The sequence below is a fragment of the Trichoplusia ni genome, chromosome 19, assembly GCF_003590095.1.
Source record: "Trichoplusia ni isolate ovarian cell line Hi5 chromosome 19, tn1, whole genome shotgun sequence".
NCBI classification, from domain to species: Eukaryota; Metazoa; Arthropoda; class Insecta; order Lepidoptera; family Noctuidae; genus Trichoplusia; species Trichoplusia ni.
In genome coordinates this window covers 3,836,958-3,859,467 of record NC_039496.1, presented here as the reverse complement: position 1 = coordinate 3,859,467, position 22,510 = coordinate 3,836,958, and the positions used below count along the sequence as shown (strand labels likewise).

The window sequence follows — 22,510 nt, the reverse complement described above, 5'->3', positions numbered from 1 at the left end:
CGACACTACTTCACCACTATTCAACACTCAAACTACCCAGATTTATACTTGTACCGTTATAGAACGGAGTTTTAAGCTCTTGCACGTTACGTGGGTGCTTACCTACATAAGGCAATTATCATATACGTAAGTGCGGCCAATACACAAGTATGTCAGACCGTTATTTGCTATATTGTTCGAAATTATGATACTTATTGGTGAATAGTAATGATTAGCGTGTGTCGCGTTCAAATCGTCTGTGCGTATGAAACTCATCGCGTGCAAAAATGCAAGGCAACTCTATTTGTCTTGCAACTACCAACTCATACAGAGATAGTTCTGACGCAAGATTTACAACTCTTTCATCGCTAACTGTTGTAGTTTTACCGGTAATGTCTATCCAGGTCAAGGTATGAATCAAGAAGGAATCTTTAATGAAAAACCAATTTCTTATACAATTTATTTCGAACCAACAATCGTCATTGTAGTCCATTTGTTTAAACGCTTACACAATAAGTAGGTAAAACCAGCTAAAACTAATGCAAGTGAAGTACTTAAAATCAAATTCTAGCTAAAACTGAAACCTCAGTCACTAATATAATTGCACCAAGTCATAACAGAGAAATGCTTAGTAAATAACTTATACTAAACCTCTTAATAAAGTATGATTCGTAAATAAAAAATATATCTTGATTTCATTATATATTAATTTTGATTTCTCAAATAAATATTCAACAACTTTCATTCCCAGAAACTGACACACGGCCGCGTACTTTTTTCTATATAATACTTAAAACTAAATAAAATCATTCATAGCATTCTCACTAAATAAACATAATTATTATGTTTAACCTAAGGCTAACTGCAAGGGGTAGTACAGGTCCAAGGAGCCCGCACTAAACGACCATTCGGAAACAGCTAACTACGCGCGAGGAATAATTTGTTGAAACTATATAATCGTAAAAAATACATTCTGTGTAAAATAATAGTAAAATAGAAATCTGAAAGGAAAGAAGGAATTGTAAAGCAATAAAAATATAGGTAGAATCTGTGCTAAGCTAGAATTCATTGAGAGTGCCGTTGACTACGAAGCTCTTGACTTCGGTGGTGTTGCGCGAGTCGTAGTCGGAGATCTCCTCGATGACGAGCTCGTCGCTCTTGACGGGCACGGGCGGCATCAGCTCCAGCAGCTCGCCCAGCTTGCGGCCCGTGGACAGCAGCGTGTTGGTGAGGAAGCCTTTGTCGTTAATCATTTCCGTGTCATCTTCGGTCTTGAACTTCTTGTCTATTTTGTAGAAATTCTCGTAGTTTTCCTCCTTGATGACGGGCGGCATGTACTCGCGGGCGTCGTAGTCCAGTTCGTGTTTTTTCATACGTTTCTTGAGGTTGGGTGGCCAGTCCTCATCGATGGGGAGGTCGATGTATCCGTTGGCCAGCACCTTGTGCGGCTCCACATTCTTGACCACCTGGTAGTCGTGGTCGGAGTGCGGGCGGTTGAAGGTGATGAGCTCATCCATATTGAATTCCCCATCATCGATGACTGTCTCGTCGAGCGCGATTTCTGTACAACAAAATAAAATGGGTTAGGAGGGTTCTATTTGCACATAAGTTATAATACAAAAAAGTATTCTAATTGAAATTATCTTAATGCTAATGGTACTTAAATCTTTTTCGATTAAATCTACATTAAATGACATGGCGTAACGCAAAAACTATCTCTTCGAAATAACAGTATAAACCAAAATTCGTTACAGTCAATTCGATAAAAAACAAATTGAATATTTTTTGTAACCAAAAGTGCATTAAAAAGTTTCAATGTGCTATAAGTAGTGCAGCCGATTATGCATGGAGATCGAAATGTTGCAACGTGAAAGTTGATTCGCGAATCCAACCATAACGAACATCGGAAATTGTGTAATACAGATTTAAAAGAGGTGTTACCTAACTGACAATTTTAAAATAAATCGATATCAAAATGAACATCTTACTTTAGTCACGATCGAAGATTTTATTTTCATTTCGTGCATTTAGAAAGGCTGAAATTGTTATCGATACCTTCTGTCTACTATCCTTTCCAATAATACTTGAATGCTTATTTATTTACTTTTTTATTAGAGTTTATTCGTCTTCTATTTTTTTTCTTTCTGAATTACAAAGAAGAAATTCGTAGAATAGGAGTGTCGGTCCAACCCGATTTAACCAGTCCTTTTAACTCATATTTATCCTAGCTTCTTATGACTTCAGTTTTACTGATTTTTATTCATTACGTTGAAGAAGATTAGTATGAAATAAGCAGTTATTGGCTTAATATTAGCGTATTTTAACTGACATTTCACCTATTACGAGTACTACCAACGTAAACAGCTTAACTCAAGGACGTAAGGTCATTATTATAGCCTTCTAGGGCTTCACGTAACTACGCATAGTTGTTTAACTAAACCATGTTTCACAATTTCAGCTGATAATTGGATTTAAGATAAAATACGCTATCGTATTCTCTGTTATATAACGAAGTTAACTTTTTTGCTAAGCATATCACAACTTATCACTGACATTGAAGTTATGATGTCAAGTTCATCGCTAAGTTCATTATACTTAATTTGTATAATTTAATATTCTGTATCTGACTTTTAAAAAATGAATCGCGATTCATAATAATTTTAAATCTAAGGCTAAGATTGTCGGGTATCGCAGGCTTGCGTCGGCTCATTTATCAAGGTCATGAGGGCCTGAGCTATCGAGTCAAAATTAGAGACTTAGATATTCGTATATCTGATAGTAATCCGTTATCGTATTCTATTACACTAGGGTCATTACACTCATTACGCCAGCGTTCTGTCTTATATCTGACAACACGGGTACACTACGCTAAACCCAAAATCGATCCTTGTCGCATGTGACTTGAATAATCTTAAAACGCGACTCAACAATTAATTTGAGCTCCACAAAGTATATTAAATAACACCGGATACCTACTCTGATAAATATTAAAGGAATTTCAAATTGTCTTAGCCGTACATAAAAAAGATGGACTTGTTACGAGTAGGCGAAGATTAATCTTGATGGCATACAATTGGCGAAGTTCGTGTGCAGCAATGGACGTATATAGGCTGATGATATAATAGATAGTGTACATACTGTTAGCGGCGGACAGTAGCGCGCGCGTGACGGCGGGCGAGCCGGCCGGCGCGTCGTGCGGGCGCGGCCGCATCTCCTCGCGCATGGACGGCAGCGCCACCAGCGCCACGGACAGCAGCAGCACCAGCAGGCAAGTTGCTGGTTGGGCAGACTTACTGCCCGAGCCGCCCGTCACACCGGTCAGGACGTTCTGGAAACAAGAATAAGTATTAAGTAGACGCTTGTACAAGGACGTGTTTAATAAGATTCTTTTTCATTTCTAATTGACACCTTGCATAATAAAAAGTGATTGAGAATGAATTTAACCTAACCAAATTATATTGCACTGAACTTAATCAGTACTGAATGATTTCTATTAAATGAAAACAAAGACATTTTTTGAAGTGAAGATTACCCTTTTTATACGATACCTATAAGATTTTACTCTCCTAAGGGTGAGCTAGTTCGTGCCTACGATTCGATGCTTAAAAATATAATAAGTAAGCATACAACACCAATCTCAATTGAAATCATAATATCACTTTCTCCAAGTAAGTGCTGCCAATCAGCATTGTTCAGAAACAAATAATAATACTCCGCAATCTATATAAAGTAGAGAAGCGATCTCTAATAGATTGTCTAGTAATCATGAGGTTCAAACACTCCCGATAACAGTAACAATAAGCTATTAATACTCAATCAGCAGTCAATAAATGTTTCTGACCTAAATAATTAAAAACATGAATTGTATTGTATTGATTAATTATTTATGAATCAGTACAACAAGAAGTTGAATTGTAATTTGGAGATTCCAATAATTTGTTATGTTAAGTATAATCCAATTACTTTACTATAACAGGAAAAAGTAGTAAAGATACTAATAAACTTAACACTGTAATGCTAATAAACGGTTTGATCATTGTGAATCACAGATATTTACTCAAATCGATAAAAACTTGCGAAGACAGACAAACAAGGGGGCTAGTGACGTCATTTGTCGGTTAGAAGTTTACTGATAAGTGACGTCACGAGATTTCGAATTATTGTTTTATCTTTAAATAAATTAATTTGGATTTACACATTTTGGATATATGACGGACTACCTAATTAGATTTTAAAGTTAAATATTCAATCACATGAAGAGATATCGGTATCAACTTAACTGATAACGTCAATCAAACTTAATATATTAAATTAAAAACATTGAGATCACCTTTATTTCAAGACATATTTTTTCCTGATGTTTACAATTGCATTGGTCCGTTGTGCATAAAAAGATAACTTGTCACACTACTGGGGAACTACACACAGAGGGAAAATCCTTAACGTAATATTGACGTATAACATTTATAAATAGATTGAATAAAGGCGCCGTTAATAAGATGAGGTAAGAAATATCGTGCAAGTTGCAATACATTAAAAAGCCACGTAGGTCTGGGGACCTATTGAATATTGACAGATTTAAAGGTAATAATTATTGCATTATAATTATTTAAAGAGCTGATATACCCCAACTTTCACACAACGCCGGGACTAGGGAAATCCTGTTTAGAGTACTAGAAAAGTGATAAACATACTTATATATTTACAAAACAGAACAAAATAAATAATCGTGGTTAATACACAAACATTTGTCTTGAGTGGGAATCGAACCCACGACCTCTGATATAGCAGGCAGGGCCACTAGCCACTAGACCAACAGGTTATTAAAAACTGCCGGTTTTCAACGTAGTCATCTTGCACGAAATTTGTCGCATTATATAAATGAGGTTTTAATAATAACTAAAATCATATTTACCTGTAATCTCTTTAGCTGAGCGCTCAAAGATTGGTTCTGTGATTGTAGGATCTTTATCCTTCGAATCAAGGTCTGATTTTCCGCCGTACATTGTTTGACTCTGAAACAATAATTCAATGTTGTTATTTCCTTGAAGGCACGACTAATTAATGCAAGTAATTGACGTATTGTTTTGTAATTGTATTAATAATATCGGTTATTATATACCTGAGGTTGAATTCTGTGTTTTATTACAGGAATGTTTATGGTATAAACTCTTTGTTATGTTAAGTATGGCCTACACCATAAATATTCCGGTCATAATTAGAATATTAGAGATATTCTATTATTAATATAGAGATATTAAACATATTTTTTCTCAATAAAGAAGCAAGTATATGGTCAGTTACAAATTTACGTTTAAAGTGATTTCTTTGAAAAGCTTGCAAATAAATGATATTAACATAGTTTAATCATGTGTTTTTCACCAATATTAATACAGAACAAAATATGTAACTACATCGCAACATGCATTTTAAAAGCCTAAAACGCATTTTACATAATACGCCAGTCATTTACAAAATAGCTTCCGTGTAATAAATAAAACTTAAATCTTTTTTCACAAAGTTCCGTTATTGCAATATTGCCTCACAGTATGAGTCAACTTAAATAGCGTATTATCGATATTTTTGAGTAGGTAATTGGCACAGCCCGCATTTCGTGCACTAAAGCCTTGATTTTAAAACAGTCTGTTGACCTATGCAGACAAATATCGTTATTAAACTGCCGTCATATGGCTACTACTTTAAACCAACCTAGTTTGGTGACATAATTAGTATAGACATAATTTTAATTTTACAAAAGAAGTCTTACTCAGATTTTCAACCGACTTTAAAAACGAGGAGGTTCTCAATTCGCCTTTATTACCTTAGTACTTTGGACTGGATGAATCGATTTTGTTATATTTTTTTAATTTAATGTAAAATAGCTGTCACTTTGCTCCTATTAGGTTGGGCGCAGTAGTTTTTATTTAAAGTTAAATATATTATAAACTTTTACCTTGGTTTCGAAGAATACGAGAACATGATTTTATTTGATCAAGTGTAACTCTATTAGGTACTAAGTTATGTAGTTACATACATACTATGTATATTACAAATATGTATAGAATGATACAAACTCGCGTCTTTTCTACATTAAATACAGCGATGACACATGTAGATAAAAAAAAATTGAACCAGTCAAGGCATATAATTTATCTATCCTTTTCATAATTGTAAAAACCGAAATAATTACATAAGCATTTGAGTTGTTCCGAATTCGATACGGGTATCGTATATTGATATAGATAAGTCAAAACAAAGTTGATATCCGGTGATTATGTTTACTTTACGGATTCTTTAATCATAGTAAATTAGATAAAAGATAAAAAAAATACTTATAGTAATATAAACAGCGTAGTTTTTAATCACGTGCCTGAATACACGTTTTGTTTATCCATATAACTTGATTTATTCCTCTTAAGGTATGGATTACTAAAGAAGGTATATTTTTAACCTCAGCAAAAACCATGTTTTAAAGTTGGCAGCCTTGGTTCATGGCGACCATTGAGACAGGTCTGAAAATAGCAGTTTCAACAGAGCAAGCCTTAATGACAATAATCAGGTTTACTTTTTTGACTGTTTTCCGTTGGCAAGGTTGTTTTTTTGTTGAGCTGTGTAAAATATATAGCTCGTGGATCGAGTTATAAGCCAGCAATGGTCTGTTGCAACTATAATTTTCAACATGAATTGTATGGAATTTTAGACAGAAGACTTATTTTTTTTGTACAGATTTTTTAAACATTCTTTCGTCGCTTGAAACCAGGCTTTATTTGTTTATATATTATTGGTATCTTCTGAAATTTCTCTAGAAGTTTAGTTAACTGGGAAAATGGTTTTAAATTTTCCCACTGATTATCTCTTTAAATGACGAACTACAATTTTGTAAAGGGCATAAATCTCTACTCATGCAATAAATTACAGATGATGTTTTAATATAATCATGTCATTTACCTGTCCTCAAGTCCATCAACATACTCCTTCTTCCTTTTCCTGCTGTCTTGTGCTGAGATCTTGTTCCTGATCTTGCGGCGGATTCTCTTCAGCTCTCTCTCCTCGTGTTTCGTGAGGGGATAGCTGGTGGGGAGCGCGATGCCTTCCTTGGCCAATAGCCTTCGTTCCTCAGCTGTTAGTACGAGGCGCGGATAGCCGTTCTTGCCATCAGGAACGGTTTCCTTGTGGTCATCCTCGTCATCACTACGCTCGCTGCCCGAGTCATCTAAGGATGATAAAGAAGGATTTTTATTTTGCCTTGTGTAACGGTATATTACACATATAGGTGACATAGATATTAATTTGCTTTTTACCATAAGACTTGAATATTGCTGTAGGATACTACGTATTTTGAATTAACCATTAGTTAAAGGGAATATTCATATACACTTGATGTTTATTAGGTAATTTGACTAATAAGTGTCCTTTTTAGCCTATAGACAGAGACCTGGACGGCGTATGGAGAGGCGTCTGCCCATATACGAAAGGTTAATCAAGTGAAATAGAAAATCATTATGAAGAAACTACATAACAATGAAAGGAACACAAAAAGTTATGAATCATCAATATTTCTCAACATCAAACTGTCAACTTAAAGAATTATCATTAAATCAATCTATAAATATCAAAGTAACTTTCATGAGAGTAACATTAGCATACGAGTTTATATCTATGCGACATTAAGAAAGTCAATATCGAAACGGGTCTGAGTCGGACTGGTTTGTTATGTCACTTTGTCCTGGCAATTGATACCAATCAACCAGATCGAGACCGAATGTTGTACCTATTGGAGATTATGTATATGTATCACTGCGAAATTTTGATAAATGAACGTTTGAATATCTGAGAAAAACTCTTGAAAATTTTGAAGAAGCGTTGAGTGTTAGTATTTTCAGCTTTTAGAAGAATTTTTGAGCGTCATTTGAACATGCAATCAATTCGCAGAACTTATCAGAATAGAACGGTACAAGCTATTTAGGTACGTTTCTAAGCGGGCATTATGTCATGAATATTATAATAAGCCACTCGCGACATGCAAGTTTTGTCTACGTGACTTTTTGACGACTACATTACGAATGTGCTGTGCTGCTTACGTTGAGTGTCACCGTTTAAATCCAAGCGTGGAAGAATACCTCTTTCCCATTCTAAAAATACCCCATTTTACGTAACACATTAGAAGTATTGTAATGTGTACGTGTAATAGGGAACAGAAAGCCTAAGATTTATATAGGCTCTATAATTGTCAGTAAATACAGTTGAAGTAAGTAAAATAACTGTGCTTACCACAATTATTTCCGCTGTGGTCATAATCATAATCACTCCGGGATTCCACCTTGATGTCTTGTAGTTTACTCTGATGCAGGAGGTTGGCGGCGGCCAGCTTGATGTTCGACGCATTCTTAAGGTCAGCAGCATTGATTATCTTGATGGATTTCAGGTCCTTCATGTCTTTTATGGTGACGGGGAGGAGAATGGACCTCGGGTTGCCGGCCATAGGGGCCACGCGGATCACGCGTCTCTGGGGAGCCACACTCTCCACTGGTTTTGAGTAAACTTTTGTTTGTGGGTTCAGCACTTGTATGTTGGCGACTTTGACGGGTTTCTGCGGCTGAGCCTTCACTACAAGCTGTGGTTTCTGAGGAGTGCTGGTGCTCGCTGGAATTCTGATGGTGGGCTTCTGGACTTTAGGCTGGACGGCGACTTGCGGGGTTTGGGAAAGGCGCCGTTTTCTGTTGCCCTTGCCTATGACGAAAATACCCTATTTAAATATACGCCTGAAGACACATATGTACCTACCTAGGTACATTTTAAAGCCATGAATAATAGATATGATTCAATAAACGAGACATGCGCAATATCATCGTTGTTTGATCAACTGCGTAGTTGTACCATGCAATCGCTAGTCAGTAAAATTTAAATGGAATGCTCCGTAATGGACGTTTCACACAATTACCAAAAAAGTATGTATAATTTGAAATTATTTATACAAGTGTCGTATTGAATACGGATCTGAAGGTCACAGTTGAAATTTGATAAACGAGAACATGATAAGTTGTAATAAATTGTTAAAATAATGCAGTGAGTCTCTGATAATGGTGTATGCCTAGTTTCATAAGATATACTTGTTTTTCGTCGACAACAATCTTCGCAATCACCGGTAGGTGTAATTAGTGGGTTTCGATACTGTGTCGTATTTTTATCGATGCGCATACATAAATAAATGAAAATATATTTACTTTGTTTAAGTACGTTTGCAGTGAATAAACAAACGAGGTTGCATAGATACGAAACTTTTTGTTATTTTTAGAGATGCAATAGTACAATGATAAAACTTCACATTTATCAAATGAAGTAACTACTTTTGAAAAGACTGTGCGAGCTTCACTTAAAAACCCAATTCGAGAGAGAATTATTTTGCAACAAAATAATTGTTTCTATTTTTCAGTTCATAAATTCTGCAGACATCAAGTAACTACGATTTATTTGTGAACGTTGCACATTTAATTTGAAATTTTATTGTTAGCAACAGCGCATATAACCTACATAAACGTCACAAAAATTAATTACACTTGCAATGTTGGGTTTTGGACTTTTGCACTGCATTAATAACTTTTATTGCATTCTACAATCATGAAAATCACGTTTCTAAGTACCTACTTGTTAAACTCTACTCCTAAGTGAGGTAAATCTTTCGGCTAGCCAAGCATTTTAGAAGGAATTTTTAAAGGAGTTAAACTAAGTATTCGAATGAACTAAGACCTGGGATCCTGGGGTCCTGTAACAGTACAGTGGCAGTTGTGGAAGAGAGACAACAACCTTAACCTCTAGGGCATGGAGTGAGGCGTCTCGATTCGAGTATTACAACTCAATAGTAGGAGGGCCCAGCTAATTGCATTTCAAAGTATTTGTGGACGTCACAAAAGGAGAAAACCAAGTCAATATAAAGCAACACTCACCAGGGCTTTGGAATGTATTTTTGTTGATGAATCCCGGTACAACGTTCTTCTCAAAGTTCAGCATATCGAAGGCATCGTCGACGACTTCGCTGGAGCTGTTGGACACGTCGCTCGAGTCTTGGATGATGACGTCTTGCACGTTGCCGGGGCTGGTGGGCTCCAGGCCAACGGGGGAAGCGCCCGCATCCTCGTCGCAGGAATTTTGGATCAGGAATGGGGAAAGTTGCTGCTCGAAGTCGCTGTAAAGATAATAGAAGTTAAGAGAAAATCTTTTTTTTGTGATACACTTAGAGTTCTTTTAAAAGTTAGGAGAAACGAATACATAACACGCTTAATGCGGTTTCGAAGGATAGTCTTAGTGCGCATGCTTCATTTGAAGACAGAGATTCCTATTAAGGTTTTCTTTCTTAAGGTACTACAATATGAGGCACTAAACACAGGCAGTTGAATAACGGATATTAAAAGGATCTCGAGGCACAAGTGTGTGAGCCGCTAGTCTTGATGCAAGCGTTCATAGGGGTAGCAGCTTAGTATGATGCTGGCCGTAAGCCTAGTTACAACAATAATGCCTAAAAGTACGTGTCAGAAAATTGTTTACTAATTCCAACGTTGCTATGTCGCGCCGAACGTTCCGGTGAATGCGTGAATAAATAGCTTACATTAAGATAAGCGAAAGAAAGCCTAATTCAACCTTGAATTTCTAATAAAGTCAGTGTAACGAATGAAACATGTACTTAAGTTATTACTTTGTTAGTAAATTCGAAGCATTTACTACTATTACTCTTGAAATCCATGCCGGTTAATGGAATTTTATTTTTATGCAAGTTTCGTGCTTATAATGCGGGTATATTATATGGGCTTATTATAATGATAGCGGTAATATAATAGCCGAAATAATAACCCATAAAATCAAACAGTCATTTTTATGTTAAACTCAATGGCAGAAGAGCGTAGTCCCAAACTTTTTACAGTTTTTAAAAGACATTTTGGCTATAGTCCTCTCCTGAACAACCAGTCAAACCTTTTGGGGAACGAATTACTCTACTATTTCATCTATTCATAATTTCTACCCAAAATCTGATCACTTCTAGAAAGATCGAAAAAGAACAACTCATTCGGTATATATTCAATGATATCCTGCCAAAGAAAACAGGTAAGCAAGCTACTTATTACCATGTTTTCATTGTTATCATAATCCTAATCATTAGTGGTATCAGTAGACGGAAACGGTATCTGGTAGTCGTGTACATTTGCGATAGGTATCAAGGCCAAGCATTATATTCGTCCTCAGGTAAAATGAATGAACATTTTATGACTATTGAACGCTGAGCACTTGACACACATTTTAGGATCGATCGCTTGTTTTATTATTTAAAGTTTTGATAGCTTATGCCATCGGCGTAAATATCGAACCGGAAGATATTTAAGTTCTATACAATAAGGTATAAGTAGGGAAAGTACATCGTCGCCAAGGTTCGCCGCGGCGAAGAGTATAAGAGGCCCAGCATTGGGATTTGACATAGGCTATAAAAAAATTGTGCTGTATAAAAATGTTTTTAGGTACATCTCCTCTTGCGAATGTCAGAACGTGGGCAAGTTAACGAAGGCATCATTAGCGTGGTTACAGGCCATCCAATGTGCAAGTACACGAGCAATTAGAACACGCCAGAAATTAGGCGAGTTTTGTTCAGAAACAACCACCAGTCTCGTCCTGACTCAAATTGTGATTAAATTCACAATTTGAGTCTATTTAGCTAACATTCAAGGTCCATATTACAGATAGCGACGGTAATGACATTTGAATTTTTTAGTTTTTCGATAAGAAAAACCCAAAACATTTTAGTTACTAAGCACAATCTTACAAAAACATGTTACTTATCTGTGAGTATGTAATATGTATAATTTCGAGATATCGATAGTCATGAGTGCTTGTGACTAATATTAGGCAAGTAATACTAGATGGTATCAAGTAAAGACCAGCTCTATGAACTAACCATTATAAATCTGTTTATCCTTAAGGAACTGAGTAATAAAAGTATTCAGATATGACTAGAAGGCCAAAGTTTGGATACAATATCTAATATTTACAACGTTTATTAGTTAATCTGTTTATCGGGTCGTGGAAAGATAAATACTAGTGTTGTTTTTGTATCAGACGGATACTTAATTACCTACACACAACGCGATAATCATTCTCCCTGTTATTTATTTGGGGTCGGATTAATGTGTTTTTCTTTCGCTTAATCTTACTGCCCGTCATTCAAGCGTTTCTTTTCTTAGTTGGATTTATTATACCAAGGTAAACTGCACATAAATGGGTATGATATTAAAAGTGCTTATGCCTGAAATTCAAAATGAAATTTTGTTTCCGGGATTCGTTGATATTATATCCATTACAAGCCTTTTTAAACAGTAATTTCACCGAAGACCGATAGACTTTTACTTGAAACATTCGTTTGGTAGAGAAAACCACAAGGCAGAACTGCCAGAATCGAATCACTAACAAGCATGAGTCAGTCCAAAATAAAAGGACGAGGAAAATGTGAATGAACTAAGCTTAATACCCGTTCAAGTAGTAACGTAATCAATGATTCACCACAACACTGCGCCAAATCCATACGAAATCAGATGGATGACAAATTAATGAAGACCACGGAACTTGGGCACAAAATCTAAGAGAAAATTATTTTCATTGTCTTTAGACTTTTACTTTAACATACCGAGAATAATGATGAAATATGTGCGTGATTCAATACATTTTTTGCTTATCGCAAATTACGCACGGCATTGAGTTTTTAATAAGCGTTTACAATCAAATATATAGGTAGTTGTGAGCCGGTATTTTATGACTATTGTAGTAAAAAATGAATTCACCGTTCACCGCTGAACAAAAACTTGATACCTACACTGACATCTGAGCCTTTCTCAAATTTTGACGGAGTTGTCCGAGTGAAAGGCGTTGCAAGATCATATTTTCAGACTGGCTCAATCTAGTTATTTCCAGTGCGATTTAAACAACGGTGCAGCTCGGACATTTTATTTTTATAGTAACTATCGTCAGAATGATGCAACGGTTTACCAGTTCGACTCGCAACCCCACTGTAGCTCATGATTAAGGACTCCTGTTGGGTCCGAAACTAGTCGGGGCAACCCGATAATTAAACTTGAGTAAGCCGTTGCATCATTTAATAACAGATCTTTTATATTTATAAATTTTATGCGCGTACTTGCATAGTGATAAACAATGCATACATGGCAGTTTGGGTATTTAGGTTATCAAAAGTATTGCGCAGATTGCTGCTACACTCAATTAATATAGTCAGCACTATCATTTGAATGTTTATGTTAAGGAAAACATAACTCGTACCTATAAAGTAATATAATAAAATTTTTTCAGTAATATCTTACAAATGAGTATAGCTGCCCCTAACTTTTTTGCCGATAACTGAATTCCATTTACCCATTTAAGACTTTCAACATCAGAAATTTTACAAATTATTTCGTCTTCCTGACTTTTTTTAAACTCCACGACAGACTGTATATGGATTTTGCGGAAACAAGATAAATTGTCCATAATACACCCATAATATGAGAGCACGGAGACAAGTAGCATATTGGTTAGCCCTGAATAAAGGATAACAACCCAAGAAAGGTCAACTAAAGGGCGTTGCAACTTTCTCGGCATACCATCTTGAGACTGAACAAATAGTACGTCTTATCTTTATGATACCGTTTCGTACAGCACTATAACATAATGTGTCATTATCAGAACAAAATGGTTTATATTTATACTCTGCTATCAATGTTTCAGAAGAGACGGCGGGTTAATTGGGGTTCGGTGGTAAAAAAGGGGCCTGAAGAAAGCCAAACGTCCTAATACTGATTTGCCTTGAGAGGAGTAGCGAGGAGACTCGACCAGAAGTAATAGTAAAAGTGACAAACAATCTCAAAAAGACGCGAGGTTCTTGTCAAGTGTTTAAACAACCCACCTTCAGGACTAGCATTTGCTCTTCTACATTTTATTGAAGTTTGATGTCGGATGGGAGGAGGCTGATCAAAATGTATTCGAGTCATAAAATTCTCTATCACCGTCGGCAACGTCGCAAAAAATCAAGTTTTACTACGCACTTATTGTGCTATCTACAATATTATTAACGGTATATCTGTGTTTAGTTGTAAAAGTCCAATGTGAGAAATCATGAATCATCGTCAGATCGACTACTGTGGTATCGGTTATTGTTGGATTATTTATAGATGGTGGATTTTATGATGGGTTGCGGACATGTCCTTAGAAAGATATCTCATGTATAAATTGTGCTGTTATAAAAAAAGGAGTTATGAAAATGATTGCGGGAGTTATAGAGTCAGTCGCTCCATGCAAACACAGTAGTTAGGTCTTATTGCATAATTGCTAATTTGATGTCTGTTTCCGACACTTTTAGGCATCAAACTTTAAAACATATTAAAAAGTATTACTACTACGAGTATATGACAATGCACAGGACGCATGAAATAAAGGAATAATATCTGATAGAATGTATTACGTAGTAATTACAAGGCAAACAATTCAAGAGAAAGATCTTGAGAGATTGCACTCACGACCTAGCCTTGTTTACTTATTCTGCCCGATGAGCGTGCCAGAAAACATATTTTTGTTACTGTCTCCATTTTACGACTGATTAACGTCAAAGAGATACAATACATAAATCCAAAATGACCTTGACCAGTAATGAGGTTTTAAATATTTCTTTCTCTCAATCGAAAGTGGTGTAGAATGTGCGCGAATGCCATAAGGTATGTGAGAGGCTTGAAGAACGTCATAGATTGTCTTTTGCATAGGTTCAGGTTCAGAACCACCACATTATTGTTTTTTCTGTATGCATTACTGTATCACTACGGGGCTTCTTCTAACCATAAGTTGTAGTTAGCCAATTCTTAATTCCTTATATAAATATTATAATTCAAAATTACAACTTGAAAACTGTCCTTAGCGATAAATTATGCGTAAATAGCTTATCAGTAGGACAGGTCGATTGACATAGCGACCGAGTTGATTTGTGTGCAATATTTGTTTCTATTTCGAGTATTTAATCGGCGATATTCCTATCTTTAGAAAGTACTAATTTATAGATATGAAGAGAAATACACGCATCGTCTTTCTTTTTGATAAATAAAACGACTCACTCACTGAATAAATGCATTGTTTTATGTACGTGTGTAATGTTGTTTAACCTAGATACGTCCTTCGCAAGTCCTGTAAAACAAGGTGTATTTGTATTGCGTGCCTTTCAAATGTTACACGGGTCATTATATAAGTTATTGATACGTTTTATTTACATAGATGGTACACGTGTTGACCTCAATGCTATGTAGTTCAACCTTTTTACTTTGTTTTCTATAAAATTATCAGGTCAAGTGATTACTAGTATCAGTGGTGATATGTTTTACACGTTTAAGTTACATATTAATAAAGGTGTACCTACAGTCAACTGGACTTTGGTGGACACTTTGGTATTAAGCTAATAGAGCATTTATTACTAAGTATTAAGATCGATTTTTATGTGATGATCTTACTGGTGACAAGGACTTTATACCTATTTAACACGTGTAACTTGTTAACCCATGTTAACTCAACCATTTTTTTTCATGATGACAGCAAGATTATATCCTCCTAGAGTTCAGTCCTCAATTCAAGAATGGCTGCAGTACGTAAAAACAATATTATTCCTCTGATGAGTGAAGAAACTGTGTGGTACAAAGCGCGGGAAAATAAAGCAAATCAACAAATATTTTGGATGGTTAGCGTGTCATAGAAGGTATGACACATTTCCGCTAAAGTATGCCGCTACCCACGCTTTGTAGTTCAGAAACGAATTTTGGGTGTGGCAGACATGAAAGTAGAATGTACGTTTGACAATTAATAGATATATGAACAATGTATATCAATATTAGGAAACAAAGGACGTAATATAATGCGTTTTGCTGTGCTGCAATATTATTGTGCGGTTGCGTATTTTTAATTTCTTGCATATTCGATTTCTGAGTCGGTTCTTTTACCCATTTTACGGTCATTGCTCTTTTCTTAGTGCTTATGTGGATATTTATTTAATACTTATATTATGTCTAGAAGATGTAACTTCATAAATTACGTTTAATTTTATAATATCACTAGCTGACCCAGCAAACGTTGTTTTGAATAATAAATTATTTCTAGTTGTACGGGTGTTTTTAATGCCACATTATAAAAAAAAAAATTCGTCCTAAAAATTTAATCATTTTTTTTGTGTGAGCAACCCTTAACACTTAGGTGAAAAATGATAGATGTTGTTTTATTCTCAGACCTACCCAATATGTATACAAAATTTCATAAAAATCCGTCGAACCGTTTCGGAGGAGTACGGTAACTAACATCGTGACACGGGAATTTTATATATTAGAAGAAGATATAAGTAGATATGTAGCTGCTAACAAGTCAACTGTAACGGTGGCAAATTCTTTCCCACGTTTCGATATCCTTTTCAAAGTATGCATAAACAATAAAGGATGCATTAAAATACTGGCCACAAAAAAAAAAACTAGCTATTAAAACTAAAAAAGAACATAACTTCAAGTTGAATGCATCCTCTGTCATCACAAAACGTCGGACATTGCCAGCGTTTGAAAAAAGAATTCTAATCGCGTGCGTTGTGACTTACAGCACTGATTAGAATACTAAACATTGTGTCGCTAACATTTTACGCTTGACCAAAATAAATTGGTCACACGCGTACCAATTGCATCAACATAAGAGTCATTGCCTTCTTAACGGGCCTATGATTGGAGGCAATAGATAAAATATATTGTTAACGTTTCAGCTTTATGAATGGATGTGTTCTGCGACTATGCCAATACAGTCAGGCGTCTGTTGTCAGTTGCAGTGCAATTATTTTTGTATTACTATTAAACTAGTTTGAGGTTGCGACTGAAAGCTTCATTTTAGTTCGTATTAATAGTGGGTCTTGTTCATAATATTATTTTAATGCGATTTACAGCAACAATGAGTTCAACTGTAGATTAGATCGTAAACAAAAGATGGACAGTAGGAAAAAAAGGAATGAAAGAAATATTGACATGAAATATGAAAGCGTTTTTTTATCAATCATTTATAAACTGGATTGGTTATAACTTGCATCGCATGTTAGCGCACAAAATACATAATTTTCCTTATTTTTACATCACGCTGGTATATTCAAAAACCTAATACTGTGAACATGTTTACGCAACTAAAACTTGACTCACAGGTATTCAAAATGATGTCCATTAACCCGAGAATAGGCCCGACTCGTTTGACCGCTTCACAGTTTGATAATAGCCATTAGCATCGAGCGAAAATGACCTTTATCATACCGTAATAAAGTCCCATGACATTGACTTAGCAAGTAGGGTTTAAGGGTATACATGTTTCCACAGATTAATTACGTTAATAGCCTTAAAATCTTGTAGCCTGTTCCTTACATTATACAAGAATTGAATAACCTAACAATCCAGTCAATTAGTAGGATCATAAGCGCATTGCGTGGTAAATAAATTTTTAATAAATCGATTTACTAATTAGGCGAAATTTCACAAACAAAATTTGCTCTAAAACTAAAAATATACCTTTGCATCATTAATTTAAAGTTGCATTTGAATTGTACATTACGAAAGGAAGTTTATGTTCAATGCTTGTTATCTACGGACATGGGGTAATGCGTTCGAAGTGCAAAAGCACACGACCACATCACGACTATAATCTTGCACTACTCTGAAAGATGACTAAGACGGTAAGGCTATTGTTAAACTCATTATATCGTTGTAGGTAAACGTCGTGTTAACCACAAGGCTGATTTAATGTCTTTGGATAATAGTTAAATACTCGTTTCGTCTGGCCTTTCTTTGACTCATCGAAGGATGTCGAGTTTCATCATCTCTTGCCTATACGATAAGAGGAAAAAGGTGTAAATGGTGACTAGGTATCTAGTAGAGAAAAATATCACCTGATCCTATATGACATTATAAACGCAAAACTTTGTTAGTACCTACGGACGTTTGTTCCTTTGTCACTCAAAAATCACTGATCGGATTTAGATGAAACTTGATGAACAGATAGTTTATAACCAGAATTAACACATAGGATACTTTTTATCCTGATTTCATGGTCGCAGCGGGCAGGCAACAGCTAGTATTTTACACTTAAATTGAAGTAACGCAGATTATCACTAAACCTCTAATTCTTATACTCAGAGGTTCATGAAAGGTTGTAGTGGTAAAAATATATTGACACTAAACATTATGGTCATTAGTCAGGTGTTAAAAAAATATGGTATGCCAAAACGGTTTTGTTAAGACGAAATAACGACCTCTGCGATGGTCAACGATCTCTATTACTTATTAAATAGGCGTGGCAAAGAACATTCATCATACATACTGATATTATTTACACAGAAAATTAACAACTAGAGTAATAATAATGTCAAAAACATCGTCTTAATGTACATTTTTGCAGGTTTCAGCATCAAGAATGTTACGTAATTACTAAACGAAGTCTGAATACAATTCTTATTGCGCACATTTGGCCTAATGAGCTTACATAACGGCATGTACACTTATCAAGCGGCTCAATTAAGTGCTGTTATATTTAGAGCAACAATTCATACTAAATACTAGAACGATAGTAAAATCCTTGATGATTCTGTTAAGACAATCAGTTAATCAATTTACATGTAGGCGTGGACAAATTGATTAGGCCGGCTGATTCATTATGCTGAGTGTTCGTATGCAATTGTAATGTGCTGAGTGAACACCGGTGCTCGAGACCGCTCGGCGACCCCATTAGCTTAGTAAAAGTAGTTAGTGAGGCTCGTGATTCAATACGAGTCGTAAAGATTGATTGGTCGAATTAAGTACCGAATGCTTGATCACTCGATTCTGAGACCATTCGAAAAACGAAGGAGAACTGATCTAACATTTTATATTAGACGACAAACCCAAAAAAGAAAGAAATTTCTATCTCTCATCAATCTTCAAATCACTCTATCACGTTTAGGGACTGAATTACGTTTAAACAGTTGACAAATCTTTAAAAAAGAAGTAGCTATAACCAAAATGTCATCAAAAAACATTATTACTATTACTTACAATTCGGCCTGGTCGCTAGACAGTCCACTGTCAGAGCAAGAGCTGCTGATCGCCTCAGGTTTCGGTATGTTTTCGCACAGACCGAAATCCGGCATGGCCTCCTCCAAAAAGTTCAAGGAGCCCTGCTCCAAGGAGAATATATTCTCCAGCAGGTCATCGGACGTCGGCCAGGAGTCCGACTGCAACAACAGCTAGTGTTAAAAATACCCTGGCAATTATGTTCATGGTGTATTCTAAATTCAAATTGAGAAAAAGAAAACAGTTCCAATGAGACAAATTTATGGCGGTAAAATGAGCTTTTGTTTCATAGAATACAGGTACAAGGTTACTAAAAAAATGTAATTATAAAATTATGTCACTAATGATTAATATCTAAATTAAGGACATCGTAATGTAGGTTGGAGTAATCTATAATGAAATACATTAACTCATTTAATTATCTACCTAATCCTGGAACAATAACTTTTAGCATGATAACTACTGATTAATTAAATAATATGATTGATAAGGAAGTATGATTGTACAGATATTATGATGGTTATCCCATAGCAAGAAAATTCCTTCCAATTTAAAGCAATCCAAACAGTTACATTGCCTATATATGATATTCTGCAACATTAACACAAGTGGGAAAATACAGGTATATATTTCACAGGTAAAGTAGCAATACAAGAATATTGTTGTGCAAAACTTGTATCCTTTAGGCTGATGTAAGAACTGAAAAAAGGTTGTAATCCACTAGGTTTATTCATTTATTACATGTTTATGGAATTGTAGTCATGTTCATTATTTTTTAAGAATACTTAATTTAATACAAATAATTCTGTCTAATAATGTTTCTTATCCTCTATGTTTTTTTCAAATAAAAGCTTTTTTTCTACGATCATACATCCAAAATGTGGTCAGTCCCACTTAATTTGTTGCAGTAAGAAACTAACTAGTTATTTTCATCTACATCCTTAATTCCAATAAGTAATTTGAATATTTAAATCCAAGAGCTAATCATACAAGGAGATCCAAGGTCCAACAAGATAAGTAAACTGTGAGTCAGTAAGTCGCTTTACATTAACTTTATAACTCTACTTTCATTTTCGAGATTCACTGAAGCCTCCTCAAGTGAAAGGAATAACATTTCACATTCAAGTTTCATGCATTACTTTAGTTTATTAAGAGTTAATAGCGTGTGAAAAGCAAGAAAACATTCTCTTATCTTATTTGAGTTTTTAAGCATCGAGTTTCTATATCAGCATTATCTTTTTATTTAGTTGCAGGTAGTTGCTGATAAGAAATATACTATGATTAACAGGTGGTTTTAGTCAACAATCTTGTTGCTGAAACTAATTTGGGTGCTGATAATAACTGAAAATTCTACCCTCATAACAATATAAGCGATAATTTTACAAAAATAAATTCTAATATTACCTCAAAGAGAGACATTAAATCTACTTTTCTATCCATTTTGAACACTTCACGTTTGCATGGATAATATAAATTCACTTAAAACATTGGTCAATCACACAAAATTGTTGTTTAAGGTAAAATATCACTGAAAATTGGTTCGGAGCACTTTTATGTAGACACAGTTTTATCCTATTATTGATAAGTTTCCAGATTGTCTTGTCTACCGGTGTATTTTTATTGAAATTTATGCGGCATATGGATGTGATAGCGACCGCATGGTGCCTAGCTGGCAAATTACAACTTGTTTACGCGGCTTTCGGCCGGCGGCGCGTCGAAACTGACGCACTGCCCTAACTACTGATGACAACAACACAGCACGCACGGTAGGGGAAACCCTCGCACTAATTAGCGGGAATTAACTAATTAGATAAGGAAGACACGGGAATGTTAAGTCCGCGAGTGAGCTACGTCCGTTCACAAAACCAAATGAACGTATAACGGTAAAAGTGGGAGCGTGAGTTCACGAAAGCTGCTCAACGAGGTTCGACAATCGCCGGGCGATCACTGTATTCACTATTACTTCACCGAACGTCTGCGGCAACGCTCGCACACTCTAGGTGCCCGGTTCATCACAGTATCTGCGAGCCGAGCGATACCTTATCACTATACAGATTACTAAATACGTAACATACGAACCATTAGTCCGTCTTGTTGAAAATTATCCATTTTGTTTGGTTTCTTATTCACTTCGTCAAGCTCGTGGTCATTTCTTGTAAGATAGTCCAGGATCTTGTTCATCTCGTCATTGTGAAGAGTCATTTTGACCTGATAAGATACACATTGAGGTCATGGTTATAACTATTAGAATAACTAGCACAGGTTGTTTATGTTTTTAAATCACTGTTGAATGATAATAACTTTATTCTGTATTTACAGCATTTTTACAATTTACAAACATCAGTTTACAAAATAATGAGCGACATGACATTTCTTTACAACTTCCAACGTGGAAATAATGACGTCATGAAAGTAGGACACTTTTCAACATTTGATTGGTTGCTTGTATGATAAAACAGTGCACATCACGTACGCCATCTATGGAAAATCGGTAGTACTATCAGAACGTTTAGTTCACTGTCTTCGGCGCGCTGTTAAAAATGATATAATATTTATTAACAAAACTTTTAGTTATTTTAATCATTACTGTAAATAAGTACATCCACTTAAATATTTTTACTAAGGCAATTGAATGTATTTAAAGTAGAAGATGTTTCGTCTAATCAGAGTAACCTAACGTTTATTAGAAAAATGGCGGCATAATAGCAATTTGTTAACTATTAAAGTTAAAAAAATAAAAAAGCGATTAATCATCTTGGATCATGTCGAATACAATAAAATATAATATAATGAAAAACAGTATTTAATTTTATAGTGGATAATAACTGTATACCGCAAAACAATGATTATAAAACTACTAATAATGGGTGAGTAAGCAGTAACGTTACTTATTAAAATGCCTATTATACCAATTTCTGCCTTTGAATTGTATAAAGCACATAATATATATATTATTATATTAATATGTATCGCTCCATATATTTACTTCATTTCAAAACTACTTATGTCTTAGAGAGTTAGACAGTATAAAGAATTCAGTAGGTGTGTGTTTATTTATTTATTTTAGTGATATTTCCTAATTGCTGTAAGATTTATTTCTTGGGTCAAAACTCAAAACCCAGCGTAGCCACAATACATAAATTAATGAGACACAATTTATTGAGCAATAAATCAATAACGATCAGATTGGTTCAACATTGGTAGATGTCCATCGAAATTTGGCTAGACTTCAAAAGAAATGAAACGGCTTCAAGGTTTCAGTACCTATTGACTAGCGTCCCTTCATTGAATGGATGTCGACCTATTTATATTAGCATAGCATAGTTAGATATGCATAGGTAGTTGCATACATTGTAAAGTGTGAGGTCTGCCATAAAATAGAGAGGTCGAATGGTCCAACGAACGTAAGGCGA

The 22,510-nt window shown here is 35.2% G+C and overlaps 1 protein-coding gene across 2 annotated transcripts; it reads right to left on the bottom strand.

The window, feature by feature from the left end:
* Positions 1-425: 425 nt before the first annotated feature.
* LOC113503416 lies at positions 426-21,491 on the bottom strand. Of its 2 annotated transcripts, none has more exons than XM_026885364.1 (8): positions 21,177-21,491; positions 19,080-19,258; positions 9,924-10,162; positions 8,251-8,709; positions 6,928-7,192; positions 4,895-4,994; positions 3,118-3,307; positions 426-1,540 (listed from the first exon to the last, which is right to left on the bottom strand). In XM_026885364.1, exons 1-8 carry the CDS (start codon positions 21,297-21,299, stop codon positions 1,038-1,040), a joined length of 2,058 nt encoding a protein of 685 aa, XP_026741165.1. In that variant the 5' UTR covers positions 21,300-21,491; the 3' UTR covers positions 426-1,037. The 2 variants fall into 2 exon arrangements, with proteins under 2 accessions (XP_026741165.1, XP_026741166.1); XM_026885365.1 differs by lacking the exon at positions 21,177-21,491 and adding an exon at positions 20,502-21,094.
* Between the last annotated feature and the right edge of the window lie 1,019 nt (positions 21,492-22,510).